Source organism: Myiozetetes cayanensis, unplaced genomic scaffold, assembly GCF_022539395.1.
Source record: "Myiozetetes cayanensis isolate MyiCay16 unplaced genomic scaffold, myiCay2020 scf14, whole genome shotgun sequence".
Lineage (NCBI taxonomy): Eukaryota > Metazoa > Chordata > Aves > Passeriformes > Tyrannidae > Myiozetetes > Myiozetetes cayanensis.
The window spans coordinates 13323950-13344407 of record NW_026087048.1 but is presented as its reverse complement, the minus strand read 5'-3'; the positions used below and the strand labels follow the sequence as shown (position 1 = coordinate 13344407).

General features: G+C 45.4%; 1 protein-coding gene across 3 annotated transcripts in view; it reads right to left on the bottom strand.

Annotated features, from left to right (window-relative positions):
• NTRK3 (neurotrophic receptor tyrosine kinase 3) overlaps positions 1-20458 on the bottom strand; it is a 222492-nt gene that overhangs the window by 49053 nt on the left and 152981 nt on the right. For all 3 annotated transcript variants that reach the window (XM_050309944.1, XM_050309945.1, XM_050309946.1), the window contains 2 exons: positions 6020-6150; positions 1824-1996 (listed from right to left, as the gene is read on the bottom strand). In XM_050309944.1, the coding sequence (XP_050165901.1) occupies positions 1824-1996; positions 6020-6150 (304 nt within the window). The remainder of the gene's footprint in view (positions 1-1823; positions 1997-6019; positions 6151-20458) is intronic.

The following is a 20458-nucleotide window of genomic DNA, read 5'->3' as shown; positions in this document are numbered from 1 at the left end:
TTGGCAGTGGGCACAAGACATCTTTCTGAGACAGTGAGAGAGCCTGTTTTGGACTATACTGTTTGAGAGGTCAGCTTGAGCAGTGAGAGGTTGTGCCTCAGCTGTAATATCTCCCTCCTCTAAGAGAATTAAGGCTACTGGTTCTGCCAGGAAAAATGATGGGTCAATTTTCCACTCTTATTTGTGAGGCACTTGAAGAACACCATATCTCATGCTCTTTTTCAGACTGCCTTCCTCCAGTCACAAGGCTGAGGCACTGTCCTTAACACTGCATCACTAATCTGTGCGAAAACAATGTTTCAGTCCAACTCATGGTTTCATGCCAGCAGGCAGAGTTCAATCTGTTGCTGCTGAGAGGTTGTTGAGCCCTTGCAGTTACCAAAAGAGAGGGTCCCAGGGTAACCAAGGCTGCTTCCCCTTGAATGTGGATCTGAGGAGCTCTGTAAAGCCAGTGTAGCAGCAGCCTTCACTCGTCCTACCTTGCCAAGGATGCCTTTGATCTATCCAGAGCCTGAGACAGGGACTGAGCTATAAAATCATACTCATTCTACCCACAGCTGAGGAAAATGAGGAGGAAAACCAATGCAGAAATGTTCTCAGCTCATTCACTGCCATGTGAATGCCCCAATGGAGCTGCAGACAGGTTCTCACTACTTGACAGATGAAAGAAAATACCTCTAGGATCCTTCTTCAGATCTCTTCTGGACTAGGTGATTGCTTAGAAGCAAAAACCCCAGGGGAAAACCAGTGTCTCCTGGTCAGAAACTGACTGTAATGGTAGAAAACTACTCACTGAGTGTATCCCAACCCCAGATCTAGACCTGCAGCGCACAAGCTTCTTGTTCCTCCTGCAATCATATTCACACTTAGCAGTCAAAACAGGAAAATATCAAGGGTCCAATTTTCTAAATATTGGGAAATAAAACTACTAATTATTTCAAGAGGTAAGTACCACTCCATTTGCGTGCAGGTTTCAGAGCGGAATTTCTGTTTTATGGGAGAAGAGCACCATAAACATCCTCCCACAGCTGCTCCTTGCCCCTTGCAGCTGGTGGATGTGGGGCACACAAATGATCTGCCTCAGGCTGATGAAATGGTTGAATGATGGGGGGCAATGGGGGCTCCAGCAATTTACATCTCTCTAGAGACAGGGAAGGCAATTATGGCACTTTTTCAGGCCTTTGCCAGGCTTCTTGAGTAGTGTGGTGCTACAGGTTAAGGGACCTCTGTCTGATGAGGCATGGGGACCACGGATCAGGGATGGACTCCAAAGTCACTGCCTAAGGCCCCTCCAACATTTCTCAGGTCTTTTATGAATATAGCAGTGAGAACTAGAGACCAGTAAATGCCCAGGATACCAATCAGATCAAGGACTCCAGCAAGTTTCTGAAAGGAATATTTTGGTTCTTGTGCTGTTGAAGCAGGAGTGGGGTGAACTGAGGCAGTGATGGCAAGTGGCCTTCCTGCTTCAGCAGGACAAGGCTTTGCTGGGTGTACAAGAGTTGGAGCTGCTGACAGCTGTGGCATCGTGTCCTTCTACCCCCAAAGGGCAGAGGATTGCAGACACACCTCCTACAGCTTCAAACTTGCTGAGGTGGGAGAAGAAACCCCTGCTTTCCATAGCTCACGGGGACCACTCTTGAGATTACCTAAGAGGAAATGTTGGGACAGGGCTAATAAAGCACCAGATCTGGTGAGGACCATCATCTACTACAAGCTGTCCTTGGAACAACCATCTCTTCAGCTCACTGAACGATGTCACTGAACCAGAACTGACCCTGGGGTGGCTGTACAGCAATTCCCACGCCCTCCTTCACGCTTACCTCAGGAACTTGTTCAGGTCCCCGTGCTTCATGTACTCAAAGACCATGATGAGCGGGTCTCCGTCCCCACACACGCCGTAGAACTTGACGATGTGCTCGTGCTGCAGGTTGGTGAGCAGCTCTGCCTCCCGCTGGAAATCCTTGCGGGCTGCCAGCGTGGGGTCTTTGAGTGCCTGAAATGAGGGACACAGACACGCACAGGGTGGGCTCGGGTGAGCGAAAAGCAGAACAAAGGGGTCACAGCATCAGAGGGGAGCTGGTAAGGAAGGGAGGGGAGCGGAACCGCTGCCACTGGCCCCGTTGCACTGGGAGGGCTGGTGGCACCATCTAAGCGTTTCACTCATGTAGTTACCAGGCCAGTGGGTTTCCCAGCTCATTTCTTAGGCAGCAGCAAACACACCTCAGAGGGTAATAGCTTCCAATTATTCCCAGCTTGGGCAGAATTTGTACTGGTGACCTAGGGGTGAATGGCTTCATATCTCATTATTATTAAATTCCTGAGCCAGCCAGTCCTTGCTATCTGTCTTTTATTTTGAAATAGCTGACTACACTGCCTTTATTCAGGAGATGGATTTGCCTGGCTGTGCAGTTATTGTGTGGATTTTTCAAACTGCCTCCGAAGAAGGACATTGTCAAGTCTTTTCTCATAATTTTTAAAATCATGGTTTTATTCTCTGCTGTTTATAACAGCTCCCCTGGAAGACTGATGCTGAAATTGGTATCCTTATTGAGAATATCTCATCTTCCACAATTTGAGCATGCCACTTTGCCATTGCAGGGCAGCTTGCAGGCTCCTGGTGGTGAGAACCAGGCTGACATTGCAGAGTTGCCATGAAGATGTTGCTGTGGGTGCAGCTGGCAATCAGGGAGGAGTTCCCAGCATTGGAGTCTGGCTTGTCTGTGCATAATTCTGCAGTTGCAATGGAGAGCTAGTCTGAAAGCAGCTTGTTGTTATCTCAGGGTATCAAGGGAGGGAACTTGATGAAAAAGGTGAAGTCCAGACCATTTGACAAGATGGAATGGCCATGAGAATCAGCATGGTCTCTGCAAACATTCAAGGAAATGAAGAGGCAAATCTGGTTTTGAGTTGCTGTGTCTCAGTTACTTTCTCCTCATCCTCCACATGCCAGGATTGTTTAAGACCAATTCTGACTTTAACTGTGCAGCCCAACAGGAGCTGTAAAAGACTCAAGGAAACTTGTTCCAGTTGTCCTGAGTCAGTCTGATGTGCACCAGTTCCCCCTCACTAGGTAGCTCTCCCCTTACCTACACATACAAATATACCTTCTCCCTTTTCCCCGTGCCTTCAATCTCCCCATACAGACAGGAGAAGAGGCATGAGCAGGTGCAATTTGTGCTTAAAAAGAGATGTTCAGCACCAGAAAGCTGTGTTTGGACGGCAGGACCCAGCACACAGTTACTGCACCTTGGCTGGCCCATGGTACTGCTGGATGTAGTGAGTCCTTCAGAACAGGTGCTTTTCCCCTTGTAGCAGATCTGCTGCAAGGTTTTTCCCCAAGCCTTAGGACACTACCTCTTCTTCTTCTGCCCCCAAACTACTAGACACATGGCGTAAATCTATTTTAATTCTTTGTCCTTTGGCATAGCTTGACTGGAGATATTTAGATTAATGTTAGTTACACGGTGCAGATGGCAAAGCATCCATCCTTTTCTCAGGCACCCAATTCCTTTTAGCCATTTAATATCTTCAGAATGTTGATGCTACCCTATTTTTCTGCAGGGAAATAGTCCCTTCCCCCATCACTCTTTTCTCCCCCTTTTTCCTGTGGTTGCACATAGTATTTCAAGCTGCAGTGAGTTTAGGTTTCCTCTCCTTCACACACGATCATTTCTACAAGGTGTTAGGACTGTAAGTTTGTAAATATGACACATCAAAAAGAAGTTATTAAACCCCCTCACATTACTAAGGTTGAACAGCCAAGCATTTAGAAATGAGGAAAACAGGAGCTGGAAGGGATAGAACAGGGAAAGAAGACCAGAACCAGAGGAAGAGAAGGGATGTCTCAGTAAAATCACTGGAATAACTCTCCCAGGAAGATTTGGGATGGATTCCTCCATAATTTCTGGCAAGTCCCTGAGCATCTGCAAGGTTACAGTTTTTGTCACGAAGGGCCAGTTGTTTCAATATTACCTGGAAAATCCCCTCTTATGTGGCATCATGGCCAGGTCTCCACAAGCACTGTGTTTATTGCTGCAGCAGGGCTCACTCTGAGTCTGGTACCTGCTGTCCATGGGGCTGGAAAGGGAGGTCAGTAACTCCTTCCACCTGAGTGGATCCCTTCAGCTCAGTTTTCCTGCTTCTCCATCTGCACTCCATGCCCTGCAAAATGGTGATGATGCAACCCCAGCAACTAGCTGGGAAGCTGTGAAAACAGGCACTCTCACATCTAGGAAGCTCTCAGCACAGGAGTGATCATCACAATGGAGCAGCTCACAGAGAAATGAAAAATCTGTGTTCGAAGGACATGCCCTGAATACAGCCCCTCCAGCATTTCTAGTACTTGACTTTGTCACCTCAACACTCTTCGCTGGATATAGGTTTTGTGCATTTCTTAGCATGCTTTTAGAAGCAAGCTGAATAAAACAGGAAGCTTTTCCATGTCATCACTTTAAAACTCAGCTTATCTGCGGGGCTGCAACCTCTAGATTCACTGAAAATCTGAGTCCATTTAACCGAGTTAGTAACACAGCCACTTTTTTTGGCCCTGGGAGAGAGTCCCTGAGAGCAGGGCAGAGGCAGGCTCTGGGCTGTGGACTCAGCTGCCCTTGACCAGCATATCCTGCTGCTGCCCTGAGCTGCAGTGACTGGGGAGGTAGTTCTCAGCCTCTATCGGGAGCATGAGATCTTCAGGAAATGCAGCCAAATCTCAACTTAATATGTAAAGCCTTTCTATATATTTTTTTTTATTATTATCTTTTTTATTTTACCTCAGACTTATAATGTGGCCCAAATTAGAGGGATTTTTTTTCCTGCCACTCCTAGAGCTGGCAAGGAGCCAGATTCCAAGGCCTTGCTTCATACAGCTGGAACTGTATGATCTTGCAGGATGAAAGGCATTTTGGAGATGTAAGCTCATAGTAGCAATTAAGAGAAACAAGTTCAGATGCTGTTTCTGCCTACATGCAAATGCAACTCAGAAGAGACTCGAGAGCCAGGCTTGCTAAGGGATGGTTGACACTGATAGGCAGTACCAACCCTGTAATCAAGCAATTAATCATATGGGTGTCTTCGCTGCCTCAGCTTTAACCAGTCTCAGAGGTGAAAGGTGCAATCTTGCACTTCACTGCCAGGGCAAAAGGGGACACACGAGCTTAAAAATAAAAAAGAGCTGCCAATGATTAGAACAACTCTCAAGTAACTGGTGCCTCCAGCATCCTGGAGAGAGTGCTGGAACCTTTCCCCCTGTAGAGCATTGGCTCTAATGCAGAACTTGTTCCAAGGAGTTAGGAGGCACTGGTTAAATCCAAGGGATTAGACAATGTGTGTCTGTCAACTGGTGCCACTTGAGAGGAGAGTGCAGTTCTGCACTGAGTGGTCTCCCCTGCCCAGAGCCCCGCTGATGGGGCACAGCTCACACGGGGACTATCACAAGGATGCAAGCAGCACAGCACAAGCCAAGCTGAACTTGTGTTGGCTCAAAATAAGCGAAACAGGAGCAACCTGTGGCTAGGCAAGCAGGAGCTGAGTGGAGCTGAGCTGAGCTGCTTTGCCCATCTTGCGGCAAATTGATCCCAGAAAATTGGTTCATCGTGCTTAGCTTTTAAGTACTTATTTTTGCTGAGTCCTTTTTTTGTTTCAGCTTCTGCGTGTTACGCAAAAAGATAAAATCCAGAAGGAGCAGGGCCCCAGTGTCTCACAGAGGGAGGTGGATTCACACTGCGCTGCTTCAGCTGCACAGGAGCTCACGGCTTCCAGACCAGCTTCTCCTCCCTGTCTGTCTCCTGGCTGCGCCAACAGGAAGGGAGGTTTTGGCATTGGTGAGAGCAGACAACCTTGAAGCGAAACACTGAAACTCTTGTGTGACTAAGTGGATTTACCACAATCTCCTGCATCAAATAAATCTCTGACCGTGGTCCCCAGCCCTCCCCTGCTTCCCTTTCCCATGCAGGCTCATCCAGTCTCACTTTGCCAGCCAGCCCCTGCTCTATCTCTGCCATTCATCCTTGGGATTTACCTTCACTGCCACCAGCATTTTGTCGTTCGTGGGGCTGAGGTTGTAACACTCGGCCAAGAACACCTTCCCAAAGGCACCTTCTCCCAGCTCCCTCTTCAAAACGATGTCTCTCCTCTTAATATGCTGGACATCTGTTGGAGGGAGGGGAGGAAGAGGGAGAGGGTTGAGGGAGAAATGAATCAGGGTTAATTCAGGGAATGGAAAACAACTAATTCAATTTTCTTGCAAGCTGCAAGGGATCTGAAATTGCTTTGCAAAAATATCTACAGGGATCTTTTTACCCACCCACAGAACACAGCCATCTCTGGGATGGAGCTACTCTCATGCAAAACATCTGTGAGGAAAGTACTTGAGGTGTATCACGTTCTCATGACAAGCTTGTGGCAAACTTGTCCACAGGGAGAGGAACCTTTGGGGCAAGTTCTGCTACAAAGACCTGAATGTCTTTGGAATGATCCTGGAAATAATTCATCTCCTGTGAGGCATAGCAAAGGTCACATACTTCCGATGCCAGGCCGGGTGAGATTAGAAGGTCCTGTTGAGTTTTGCATTTCAAATGGAATTAGTTTAAACTCAAACACAGCAGATTTTTGAGGTTGAACCTTGGCAACTCAAATCATTCTCAAGAGGAGGAGGACCACTGACCCCCATGCATGGTAGGGCATGAGCAGGGGCCGGCTGGTAGCACCGAGTACTGTCCTGCAGCAGGACCCTGACCCTGCAGCCTTCTACTCAACTGCTACCTCAGAAAGAAGGTCATCCCAGGATACAGTCACTGGCACAACAGACAAACTGAATCCATTAGTTTCAATGATCCTTTCCACTGACATTTAGGATGGCGAGGACTGACAGAGAATAGCAACCAAGGTTTCAGGAAGAATCAGAAAGAGCAGTAGCTATTAATTTACCAAAGGTACAGAGGCCGATGAAAATTGGTCTGCTCAGCTAACAGGTCATTCCTAATGGCTGGATCTGCCCAGGGATCAGGCACCTACAAGGGTAGGTAAGTGACTATGGGATATCCACTAATGCTGTGGCATGATTAAATGCCACTGGTTGCTGGGAGAAGTTGTGGGTCTCCATATTCTCTTCTGGGAACAATACTACAGCTACTTGCTACCAAACCTCCAAGCACCTTTCTGACATCACAGCACCCCTGCAGCTCCTCAGCAATACAAAGAGGCTTTTTAATGCCCATAATAAACTGTGGAAGCAGCTACAGATGCACAGCCACCACAACGTTTTCTAGAGGCACAGTACCCAAAACTGCCCTTCTGTGAGGCTTACTGCCTCCCTTGAGAACTCTGCCAGCACAGACCACCCCCAGCTTCAGCCTGGAGGTCATGGCAGGGCAGTGGAGAGCTGTACACTTTTCTCCAGTGCCTGATAAGCAAAACCTGATGCATGACAGGTCTCCCCAAGCAGAGGCATTACGTGAGACAGTGCCCTCTTCTCACTCCTACCCTGCAGCGTTCACAACCCTGAATATGTTTGCTCACAAACTGGACCACTTTTGACTTTTTTCCATCTCTTCCATCCGGCCCAGGTATGCAACCCTTAGCTCAGGTGCATTTCCCTTGGGGCACTGCGGATGCAGGAGGTGGAGGTGACTGACTCCAGGTTTCAGACTGGCTGCAGGGCCACGTCACTTACAGAGATCCCAATCTGCCACCAGCTCCTGCCACCCAGGTGTCCAAACAGGCACCTGTATCGACCCGTGGGGGCATGTGCCCCACAGCAACATAGGTAACACAAGGCATCAAAACTCCAAAGGGTTAGAAGAGAGGCATCCTAATGGATTTTGTACAATTAAGCTTTTTAATTAGGAGCTCAGAGGCAGGTTTAAGGAGCTGCCATCTCTGGTCCTTTGGCTTGTTTGGGAAGATGGATGTCGTGAGATTGCATAAGCAATGGGCCTTGTAATGAAAGATGCCTCTCTGGGGAATTCCCATTGACCTTTTTGTTAATTGTTCCACAGACTGAAAAGTGTTACTTACCAATATTAATAATATTTGTAACATTAAGGCACAGGGTGGTAGGCACATCCAAAATTGTTCTGGCTTTAAACCTGCAGCGACAGCCAGGGAGAACAAATCACATGTGGACTTTGCCTTCTCCACATGGTTTAGCTGAGTGTTTAAGGAGTACCTTGAGAAATCTGAGATATTATGTGTTGAAATGTTAAGTGATGCACTTGGGTGAGGAAAGTCCTAATCTAAGAAAAGCTCAAATGGCACCAATTTACTTCACAGAGCAGAGAGAAAGGATTTTTTCCTCTTTCTCTTGGCAAGCTTTTCTGTAACACTCATCACTACAGTACCTTGGACTTACTGTATTGACAAACCACATATTTGCATTGTTGGTCTCCTGAATAGCAGCAGTCAAGAAAGCTGCAGGAGAATGATCTTATACTAAGAGGAGTCCAAGGACACTTCAAAAAACTCAGAAATGTAGCAATTGCAATCCGATTGCCCCGTCTGGTGTGAGATAAAGTTAAAAAGGAAACTGTCTCAGAATAACAGGCAATAGTATTTGAGAATGTTTACACTTCTTGTGAGCAACAGCATGAGAACGGAAGCAAACTTCTCTTTCTGAAGTCTCCGGGTCTTGCCCAAAACATTCAGCTTCCAATTTTTCCTCCCAACAACATCTTAATAAATGATCAGACATTTCTGAGAGCTGGCATCCAAACTGTGTAATTATGTCTACATTATAAAATAATATCCCATCTGTGTTCAAGACCAGATTTTGCAACAAGTTGTTAAAGTCACCTGAGAAGCTTCAGGGAAAATTTATATGAAGAATTAAAGGTAATATTGCAGCAGGCAGAGTTGAACTGAGAGAGGAGCAATCCTTTTGCAGTGGTGGATGCACATAGCACTGCTGGATTTAAAATAAACTTGGGTGGTTATAAAAATAAAAGGGTCACGAAGTTAAGTAGTTTGACAGCAACTGGACAATCTTAATGCAGAATCAGAAAAGTACTTTTGCTGATCACAATGTCTCTCAACCTCAATTGGCCATAAATTTTGCTTCACAGCATTTTAGACACAAATGGAATAATAAGTGAGTTATAATAAATTGCTTTTTCACATGCTATAGGCCTAAAATAGTGAATTTTACACCAAATTCTCCCTTTCACAGAGAGATCAGCACTATGATTAATTCTAAATTACCATTAAAGATAGGCTTTGGCCATAAAGCAGTGACAAACCACCCCAGCACAGTGCAGATAGCTGTGTTATTGTGCTAACCCTGCACCTCTGTGCTCCTCTGTCCTGGCTGTAACTCATAAGGAAGGCAGAGTAGCCATGAAGGATGCTCTGCTGCAAGGGCACCTCAGAGGTTCATCTGCATAAATCTGTTTACCTCCTCCTGGAGAAAGCAGAGCCCTGTCTGATAAACAGCTAGTGTTTATTTGTTTTAGGCAGGCAGTGGTGTGCTAATCTGTCTCGGCTGTGTTGCAGTCAGCCCTGTAGACAAGGTGTATGCAAACTTCCTTCCCTTAAGTACCACTCATTCGTTTTTTTTTCTCCCCTTGTACCATTAACTTACAAACCAACAAGACAGTTCTAAAGAAGAACCTTTGCAGGAGCCACATCGAGACCTGACAGGAAAATAAGCAGACTTGACAGCACGATGGGAACTCATTCTAAGCCGTGCTATACCTGCAGGAAGGATGTGAGCACACGACACCGAAATAATTCCAGTTTAAAATGAAACATCTTTTAGTCCTTGTTTTGGGATTACTATGTTGCTGCATGACACAGAAGGAAAGTCAGGCAGATTCTCCACCTTCCTTCTTGTCCATCAAGATTTAACACATGGAGAAAGTGTTTCAAACTCTTGTTGTGAGTAGCCCATTAACCACACCAGAAAGTACCCAACCTGCAGCTGGCCTGTGACTTCAGTTCAGTGATGGCAGCAGGAGGGTAAGTTAGAGCATTAACAAGAATAAGTCTTGGACACTGCACCCACCTTTACAAATAGTTTCCAAAGCTATTTGCTTTCCCTTTCGCTGGAAGAGCCGAGGCAGAGGGGTGGCAGCTTCGGATCTGCAAAGGGACCTTACCTAACCACCTCCGAACATTTTTTGCAGGACAGCTGACTTGATCTCTGCTTAAAGTGAATTTAATCAGAAAAGTGGCTGTCTAAACCCAGAAACTTCTTCCTCCCCGTCACTGCTCCCATGTGTCCTTAGTCATGTCTCTTCCTCTCCACAACACAAACACATTCTAGTTTGCTAAACTTGCAAACCCAGCACAGCCATGAGATACAGGGGAAGAAGAAGAGAGAACAAGGTTAATTGTGCTTTTCTCATACATCAATCTACCATTTTCTGATGGGTCACTTCTGCACTGGCCCTTGTAACTGAGCCTGGAAAAGCAAGAACTTTTCCACTTGTATCACTGATTCAATGACTCTTCTCCCATCCTTTATGCTCATATTGCAGAGTCTCTCTAGCTTATGGTAAGGTCAAGGCAAAAAGACCCTGACTCAACCTCCAAATCCAAGGTAGAGCATATGGAGCTGGTAACAGACTGTGTGCAATGAAAACAACTTGTTTTGAATAACCACCAGATTTCAATCACATGAGCGGATGTTGGGATGTCGCATTGGTACATTTCATGAATCTGATTTTCCAATTACTGTCTCATTTCTAAATCAGTCCTGGGCATCAGATAAAGAAGAGATGGGTTCAGTGACACTGTAAATTCTGCATTTCAGATTCCCATCACAGCCAGAATCCTTAAAACCACAGTTTGGTAATACAGTTGAAACCTGGATACACGATTGTGTTTGGTCTCGGATGACGACAGGGGGAGGTAAATGGACAAATCAAACTCCAGGCAGAGTAAACCATGAGCAGTGCCAGTACTTAAGTTACAGTAAAATCCAGAACTACTAATGCTGGATCATTTACACCAAGTCAACTTCAATTTTTAGATTAATTAATTTCAATTAATTCCTCACACCTCCTTCTTTCAAACTCCCAACCAGCAAGAACTCTGTCTCGTCGTGTTTTTAGTGGGTTTCCTGATCTTGGATTATTAATTCACAAACAACATGTGACTTGCTGGTTGAAGAGAAAAAAGTTATGGAAATTTTTCCATTTATTTCTGCCACCCTCTTTATCAGAATGTTTCTATTCTATCTGAGAAAAGAAAATATCAATTTTCTATTATTTTTTTCTTTCCTCCTCATGTGTGGCCCTGTTTTCCCTAAAGGTAGGTCCTTTCCTGCACCTCTCCATCACCAGCTCCTCCTTCCCTCAGCTTTTTCAAATCATGGCTTTTTTTTTTTTTTCTCTTTTTCTTCTCCTCTATTTTTGCCCCTCTTGCTGTTCAAGCCCTGTTTTAAAATTGACTTATTTTAGATCTGTTTCTAGGGTACCCTGATTTGAGTCTGTTCCTGGGCTCTTTGTAGATATGGCCTTGATTTTCATAAGCTTCTAAAGCCTCATTTGCATCAACAGCACTTTATAAATGATCACAACAATGACATTTTTAGTAGTGGCTGAGTCATTTGCTGTAACAACTAATTCATGCCAAAGAATTGTCTCTTCTCTTTATACCTAAGTTGTCCACAAAAAGGTAGCAAAGTTCTCACTTAGTCAATATGATTCATTCATTTCTTTCTTGATACGGCTGAAATAACTCTTATAAATAAATGCTGCATAGCTTTGCCGCTCTGTGACAATTAAAACCAAATAATCAAAGCTTACAACTTACACTGGAAATCTTATTAAGCCACGTAAGTACCAAGCAGAGTGCCTTTCATGTCAGGCAGTCAATTGCAGCCTGGATGTCAACGAAACATGTTGATGAGTTACCGATGTACCTGATCAGAGCAAAGCGTGCACATCAGGTAGGACCAGATCAAAAAGCCTTGCCACTGGAGGGCTGGTAAGTCATTCTCTCACAGACTTGTCTCATAGTGAGAGAAGATAATGTATAAGCAGGCTGCACAGAGGTGGAGTCTCCCTCCTGGCCTGGTGCAAATCCATCAAAGTCAGTGAAGGATATTGATTTCAATCAATGGCTCCTGTGAAGTACGTGTAAACAAAGGGAGAATCAGTCCCATACCATTTTAAAAAATGGAGACATAAACAGGCTGGTTCATATCTCTGCATGGACTTTGAGTAGGTAGCCCTCCACTTGTGGTGGCTTCTCTCCCAGCTCTGACATGAGCCACCTCTGGGAAAGGGCTGGGGTACACGCTTCAGCGACTCGGCGCTGTGCCCAGACACTGGTTCTTTGCCAGGTTCCTCTGTAAGACACCCTTCAAGGACTTGGATTCAAAAGAGTCGTTGATTATAAGTACCAAGCAGTTCTGACACAAATCATGGAGGTTTATGCAAAGCATATCTGAATCTTTGGGAACTTGGTGGAGCAACTACAGTCCTTGGCTCAGTCAAGGATCACACTCCTTCATAAAGACCTTAAAAGATAACTATTTTATGATTTTGCAGTTCTTTTCATTTTCTTACCATCAGCTTCATTCCTTGTGAGCAGAGCAAGGCAAGAGTGCAGGTCCCAGGTGGGAAGGAGGCATTATTGCCCAGCTGACCCAGCAGACCCAGAGCTAATGCACTACATGCTGCTAAATGAACCTCGGTAAAAAATAACAAGCCTTGACGCATTTAGCTGGGCAATCTAGGCTAAAAAAATTATCCAGGAATGCCAGTCTATACCAGGAGCTGTCAGTGTAATCAGACTCAGAAAAACAGACCAACCTCTGCCTGCAGATCTCTGATGCTTTGTAAATACCTTACATCCACCACTTCCAAGCATACCTCTGGCAATCAGGACATCAGTCAGCTCCTGTGGCTTTTGCTGTTGCAATAGCAGATGGAGAGGGAGCCCTGACCCAAAGGGCTGCCTTTCAGCTAGCTCCAGCCAGAACTGATTTGAGGAAGAGCTGCCTTTCTGCAGAGCAGCCCTCAACCTCCACAGAGGGATGTGATTTGCAGCATGGAGTGACTGGATTAGCACCCGCTGAGCTGCCGTAACCTGAGCTGCAGCACCAGCTTGGAAAGCAGCCACACAGCGACCACCAACAGTCCACATGTTCAGTGCTCTTGGAGCTGAAGGCAAGCGGAAAGGGTGTGTGCATGTAAAGGAGCTGAGAGAAAGGCAAAGCACAATCCCACCTTAAACATCAACTCACCAGATTCAAGTCCAGAACCTGCCAGGCTCCCTACTACATCACGCTGAAAACCATTTCGAAGAGGGTGACATTACCTGGACTGACATACCTGCAAAGTTTAAACCCAAACCAAAGCAAAGTCTCATTTTCTTAATGAAAAAAATCTGGGAAAAAAATACAGTTAGAATGCACTTGGCACCACTCCACAGACAGTAAGCAGAAATGTCTGTCCCAGTTTAAACCACCTGACACGCCTATAAAAACAAAACACAACTTCAAACCGTTCTCATCCATTTCAGTCACGTAAATCTGAGTACAAACCACTTGGTAATTATTTTATGAACAGCAATGCAAAGTGTCCCATGGCTACTGGGTGCTGAGGAGTCTCAGCTGGGATGCACAACATGCATAGTCCTGAAAAACCAACAGCCATTCCAGGGAGATCCCTGGAAAAAGCAAAGGTTCACCCCATGCTTGCCAATGCCTCTGTATGCACCAACTCCTCCTCAGCTGGCTCCCACAGGAACACAAAACACTGCTGACAGGACTAAAACCTTATTAACATTCTAGACAAAAGAGCTAAAAAACATCTAATGATTACCAACATCTTCTGCACCTTCTCAAATAATTTCTGGCTGGCACTAGGGTAGAAAGATAAACTGCCTCTCCAGCTTCAGCAGTCTGTCTCCTTAGGCATCCAGCACCAATTTCACATCCCAAGGGGACACTCAGGCTCTGCTTTTTGTATACAAGGGTTAATACACAGCTGCGCTCTTCTGAAGAGGAAGACTAGGACCATCAGAAGAGAGGAGGGACACGAGTGGGCTGCAGAGGTTTTTCCACAGGGTGAAATGCCCAAGAGTCCCATGGCAACACATCACAAAAGGGATCTTATACGAAGCATCCTCCTCACAGACTCACTGATACACTCCAGCAGCTCTTGGAAACAGGGATTGGGATTCTTGGCAGGGTGGGAGGAAAAGGGAAAGAGAGAGAAGGGAGTCTTTCTGGTGAGCCTGTTTTCTTTCCACCAGCCAGGCCCCTAGGTCCCCTGCTGCCAAAGCACTCAGAATAAAACATTAATTCAATACCACACATTTAATTACACATTATTTGAAAGTGAATTTATTTAACGGAGGAAAATAGTCTTCAGAGAGCATCTGCCTCCCTCAGACTCATGCCTCTGCAGGGAGGGGGGCTTGGAGAGGAGATACAAGGAATAATGGTTTGTTTTACATCAGCAGCTATTGCTGTTCAGCTCATCCCTTCAAAAGGGGAGATTTTAAAGATATAGAGTTCTGTTTTGCAGGAACTTAGGGGCTGATTTGATTTTCCAGCTAGTTTTCACTTGATTGGAAAGTGCTGCTGCAGACAGATACCACTTGTCTTTCTTTTTTATTATTTTTCCAAGGGAAAGGAAAGATTACTGGTGGAGGGATGGAGGAGGATCGGCTGCCCCTGGAGGGACCACGTGATAGTCAGATTTCAGGCTTAGGGCTTTAACAACACAGTAATCAGACACTTAACAGCATCCTATTGCCGAGATGGATAATCACAAGAAAGCTGGAAGTGACCGGGTCTCAGCAGCAGCCTCCCAGCATTCAGAATGTCTCCCAGCAGGAATGTAGAGGCTTACCTTCTACCTCAAGGTCCCAGGGGCTCTTGGCTATCGGCTCCCCCAGCCTGAGATCTCACTGCCATGGCTCTGCCTGCTCCAGCGGGACCAGGAGCCCAGCAGCACCTGCTTTCACGCAGTGTTGAGCCTCATAGTTCCCCAAAGATTCACTGCAGAGACAGGAACAGACTCCAGTGCCTGGTGCAGGAAGCAGCCCCTCTATGGCTGCACGTGAATTGTGCTGAGCTGTTGCGAGGCCAGAAATGAGATGTTGGGTCCTTTGTAGGAAGGAGTTTGCTCTCAGTAAACTCAGCCTGATCTTTTGCCTTTGCGGTCCTCTGGGTCGTGGCACCCCCACACCCCAGGAGGAGGATGTCACACAAGGCTGGGTTAACTGGCTCGTGCCACATGAGCCTTTCTCCCAGCCCTCATCCCTGCACCAGGTCTTCCTCACACTCCTTAATTTGGGAGCAGCACTGAAAAGCTCCCTCATCTTTGAAACAGCCTCGATTAGATGTCATTCCTGCCCTGGAGTGACAGGCAGACACAGAGTGTGCTGTGCACCACCACTGCTGGCACCCAGGAGAGCTCAGCCCAGCCAGTACTGACCCCCACAGCAGGGTGGATGTCTGACCAGCAGACATCCCATGGTTAATCACAGCCCTTTTTAGCCTCACCAGCCAGATCCTGCTGGTGTCATCCCCATCCTAGCCATCAGCCTCAGTGCCATGCTGCAGTTGCTGACATAGCCAGGTAGATATTGCAGCAGAGGCTTCAGGTCACAGCATTAAGCTTTTCCTTGTAATTTTGAGGATTCTCAGGGGGTTTTGATACCACTATTTCAACACTGTTCAGTCTCTTTCTTGATCCACGGTTTGAAGGATCTAGTCCCCACCAAAAATGGTTAAAAATTCCAGATATATTGAATATGTTCTATGAAACTATGTGACTATTAGAAGGGTGGCATTAAAGAAAGAGGTATGGTTTGGAAGTGGTTCACGTGCTGTACTACGGCTGTGGTCCCTTACTCTGAACAGAGTAAGAACTGGCCCCAAAGTTGGGTGCAAAATGAAGAAGGATCTTTAGACAAAGTGCAGTTCTCTACAGATATAGAAGTGCATAAAGCTTTTAAGAAAAATCTGTTGTGACAGAATTTCTGAACCACCTCAGAGCAGGAAATTCGGTGAGAGGGTCTCATCTTCTGCATTTTCCAGCTATAGCTCCAGCCTCAGCATCATAACGAAAGGAAAAGACAAATTTTTGAAAAAACAGCATCATGTGCTTTCCCCCCGCCCCGTGAACTGGAAAAAAAAAAAACCAACCAAACAAAAAAAAAAAAAAAACAACAAAAAAAACCACCACCACACAAAAAAACACCAAAACTTTGCAACTGTGAACTCTGGGTAGCAACATCTTTTCTTGCCCCAGTCCCAGTCATTTTGCCACCACCAACTTCCTTTGGTGGTCATTAAACGAGTGGCTCATGCAGCCAAACCCATGGAACAAGAAAATTCCAGAAGTGAGGCCATATGGAGTAAAAACATGAGGTGTTGAAAGACAGATCTCAGGCTCAAGTTAGGATTTCATTAGAAAGTCTCCCTCCAATTTGCCCAATTTCCAACTCTCCCCTTCCTTCCCACCTCCTGTGACTCCCTTTCTGGCAGGACCGACACAGGAATTGTGCTTGTGTCTATGGCTTGATGAGGTGTTCCCTCAGACTCACGTTTTCCTAACACCCCAAACGGACCTTGTCCTTTGATTCTGCCTGAGGTTTCCTTGGCTTTCTCCCTACTTGTTCTGTTTGCACATCCCTTTTTCCATCTTTCCAACTTCTCCTGCAAAAGGAAACCCCTGAAGGAGGAGTAATGTGAGACAGCTCTGCCTGCTGGGCTCTAAAATTACTGTGGTTTGGGTGATTTAGGCTATTGTTAAGAGGCAGCAAATTATGCAGAGGGGGATAAAGAGGAGGAGGATCATACAAAGGAATTAGTTAATCTGATGGGGATAGCAGCTGGTCCTCATTTAACCCTCCAGGTGTGTGCATGATTGGGGTTTCCCGTGCTCCTTTGGCCTATGTCTGAGTCACAAGTAGGATGCAATGAATGTTGTACTGGTGTTACTGTGATTCTGCACACCAACAGAAGGACAGGAACCTTTCTCTAAGGTTCCCCTCAGTGCTGAAAAAGAAAGAAGGTAATAGCAAGGCAGATCTAGATGAGAGAAAGGAGCCCACCAGTACCCTGGGTCTATCCCACGGAAGAGGATCCCTGAAAGGCAGTGGCTCAGTCATGTGTTGACTCCAGAGCTGTTCCACAGTGGAATCCGACTTGTTTCACAGACACTGGCTGAGCAGAGGCATTGTCCAGTCAACACCACCTTCCTCTCCCTGGCAGGAAGAGAGCTCTTTGAGGAATGACAGGTACAGCTGAACCAGAGAAAGGTCTCCTTGGGTAAGGCTTTGGAAATCCCTCATCACTGGGAGTTCAGTGCTACTTAAGGAACCACAGACATCCTTCCCTGATGGCACTGCTTCACCATATCCCTGCTGTGTCCTGCATTTATTGTGATGAGAATCCATCTTGTTTTATTCTCTCTGACACTCCTAGCATGTGGAGAACATGTGGTGATGAAACAATATATATTTGTCCATTTGTCTGTCTGTCATCTTTCAGCAATGTCCCACACCATTATGAGCCAGCTGGTTTGGGTGAATTTTCACAAAAAACAGCACAAACTTCACTGAGTGCAAGAGGGGAGGAAAAAAAAAAAAAAAAAGCATCCTACAGTTTTCTCCTGTGGCCAACCATCAGTCTGCACCAGGGGAAAAACAGCCAGTTAATTCTTCTCAAAGGTCCTGGTGAGACTCAAGAAAACATTCTGCAGTGCTGGTAGCTTCAGAAGACATGATTAATTGCAGATGGTGAAAAGGTGCATGTTCAGCTTTAACTGAACTATGTGTGAGGACTGGATGATTTTTAAGTTGGTATTCAAGGCACATGGGGAAGGCAGCCCACTAAGAACTTCAGCTACAAAACCAAGATTATATTTTTTTAATTCTATATATGTATCATATATGGCTTAACAGCTTAAATTTAAATGTGCATTCTGAAGTTTTACAGCAGGAACATACTGCTGGTGGAAAGGAGAAAAATCAGCAAGATTGCTGGGAAAGGTGGGAAAGGGTAATACTTTTTACAGTTAGGTGAGGATGCAGAGGCATAAAAATAACCTCCCAAAGCTGGCAATGGTGATTTGTAGATGAATATATGTGGGTGATGCTGAAGAGCACAGAGTGGAATATAATGGTGGAAAGATCTTCAGTATACCTTTAGCTGTTTTTCCTCACTAGCCTAGGACAGGTCTCATTTCATCAGAAAATACCTTGAACAAGACTATATATGTTGCTTTCCTGAACTGCCTTAATTGGAGGGCCATCATCAGACACTGGGATGGTAACATGGAAAAATCAGAGGCCAGTGTCCATAACCCAATCCATCAGTCTGCCTGCAAATCCTGTTTCCTTATTGCAATCTGAGCTTGTAAAGTGACCCCAAATTCAGCTTGTATTAAAAAGGTCACCTTGATGTCTTTTCTTTATCAATCAGAGTTTAAATCAAGTCTCTTAACCTTTTCTCAGGGCAGAGATTTTTCAAGCAGGCTAGTGGGAAAACCTACCCAGATCAATATCTGAGTGCATATGAACACCCAAAGTTCAAAACTTCTCTCAGACTTCTTGCATTTACACAGTTGTCTGCAATTCTCCTGCAAACAGAGCTCACATCAAGTCATCTGAGGTCCTCAGACTAGAAACTGGAATTGTAGAGAAAGAAGACAAAAATAAAAAATAATGGAGGAATAAATAATTGCCGAGCTGTCAAAAATCACATCTTCATTTCTGCAGGGAGATCAATGAACAACAAATTTCTATGCTGCCTGACTTGCTTCACTTATCCTTCCTTAATGGATAGCACTGTGTCTCTGTGGCATAAATTGCAGTTTCCCCATGCCATGTACATTCCCAGTGCTGCTCACAGTATTGCAGGAGGGTCAAAGTGGTGTTCTCTCTCTCTCTGCTTTTCTTCTCTCTTTTGGGATCCCTCTCTCTTAAAACACATCCCAAATCACAAGAGGCACTGGCTATGTTTGAGGCCTTGGCCATAGCACTGGTGAAAAATCTCTCAGTCCATGATGATACAAAAGGGAGGACTTTGGTTCCTCCTTCAATGTTTTCTTTGCAGTTTGTTAACAGAAATCATGAAAAACACAGGTGATTAAGAGTGACCTTCAGGACACGTCACTTTCAACCTCTTTCCAATTGGAAACACATTTAGCCATAGCTCTTTTCTGTCCTTTTCTCTTAGGGCAGATTTCTACAGAGGCTCTTATTTTAAATCCTACACTGATGCTTCTACCCCTAGTCATTAATCTCAGATGCTGGTCTTTGTCAAATCTCAGTGGTCCTTGTGGAACATCTCAGTGTACTGTATCCACTGAATTTCCCTTAGATATAGTGGCAGTGAGATCCTCAGGGAATGCCAACAGATTAGTTGAGTGTGACCTCCCACAGCTTCAAGCCACATAAGTTTGGCCTTAACAGACCGTTGCTTTCCAGGTGTTCTCTCACAACATCCTTAAAATTTAAGAAGCTTTCCAAGAATTTCCCAGAGCAAACATTAGACTTACTGGTCTGTCTCTTGTCCCCATTATGTTCACCACCTTCCAACTCTCATCCAGCTGCCCCATTTCAAATAGGCAATTTAAAATGTCAGTGAAGAGCTTTGCATCTCGTGTGCATGCCCTCAGGTGTATATTATGGGATGTGCTCTCTATCTGTAGAGGATGCTCACCTTGTCCCATGCCCTTGAACAGCTGGCAGCTCATACGGGGAGATCTTTCTCTTCATCCTCTACAAAGTTGGATGCAATTTTGGCAGATGAAAAATATTTAATAATCCTTCTCTTATTGCTGATTCAAGCTGGCTTTCGTTCTGTCATTAGTCTAAGTTTTCCATATATATCTCTCAAGATAAACACCTTCTCTTCCATATCCTCTGTACCAGCTCGCTGTTTTCCTCAAAACTCCAAACCCCTCCTCTCTGTGAGGCCAGTTTTGTTGTCTCAGAGATGCGCATGTGCAAAAGGACCATGCTGTATGAAATACACCCTCAGCATCCTGCTGCTGCTTTCCATCCCTTTGCTTTCTCCTGAATTCTTCTTCCTCCCCTCTCCTTTCACTGTGATACTTCAGCAGTGCCCCATCACAGTCTCAGTCTCTTGCTTAGCCAGTCTGGTGTATGTTAGTCCCTTCATCCTGTTTTTTATTATCTTTATTTTTACTAGACTGACTATTTAGGGCAGACTTCCCAACTGTATCTGAAAGACCTGCACTAAAGCCCAGACAGATTTCTTCAACTCATTTTGTATTCCCTGTAAGCCTGTTTGCCGAAAGGCCACTGGTTTTGTGCAGCTGCCCTTTCTGCAGACCCTCCTCAGCACTTCAGCTCCGCAGGGAATATAATCACTTCAATTTCAAGTGTATTTATTACAGCTGCTCAATTTCCTTTAATCTGTCATTTCTCCTTCTCCTCCCCCCACGATTTCTTTCTTTTCATTGAGCTATGAGTGTACTGGAGGAGGTTTTTACCTCTGACCCTCCCTGCCTGCCCCAGCCCCATC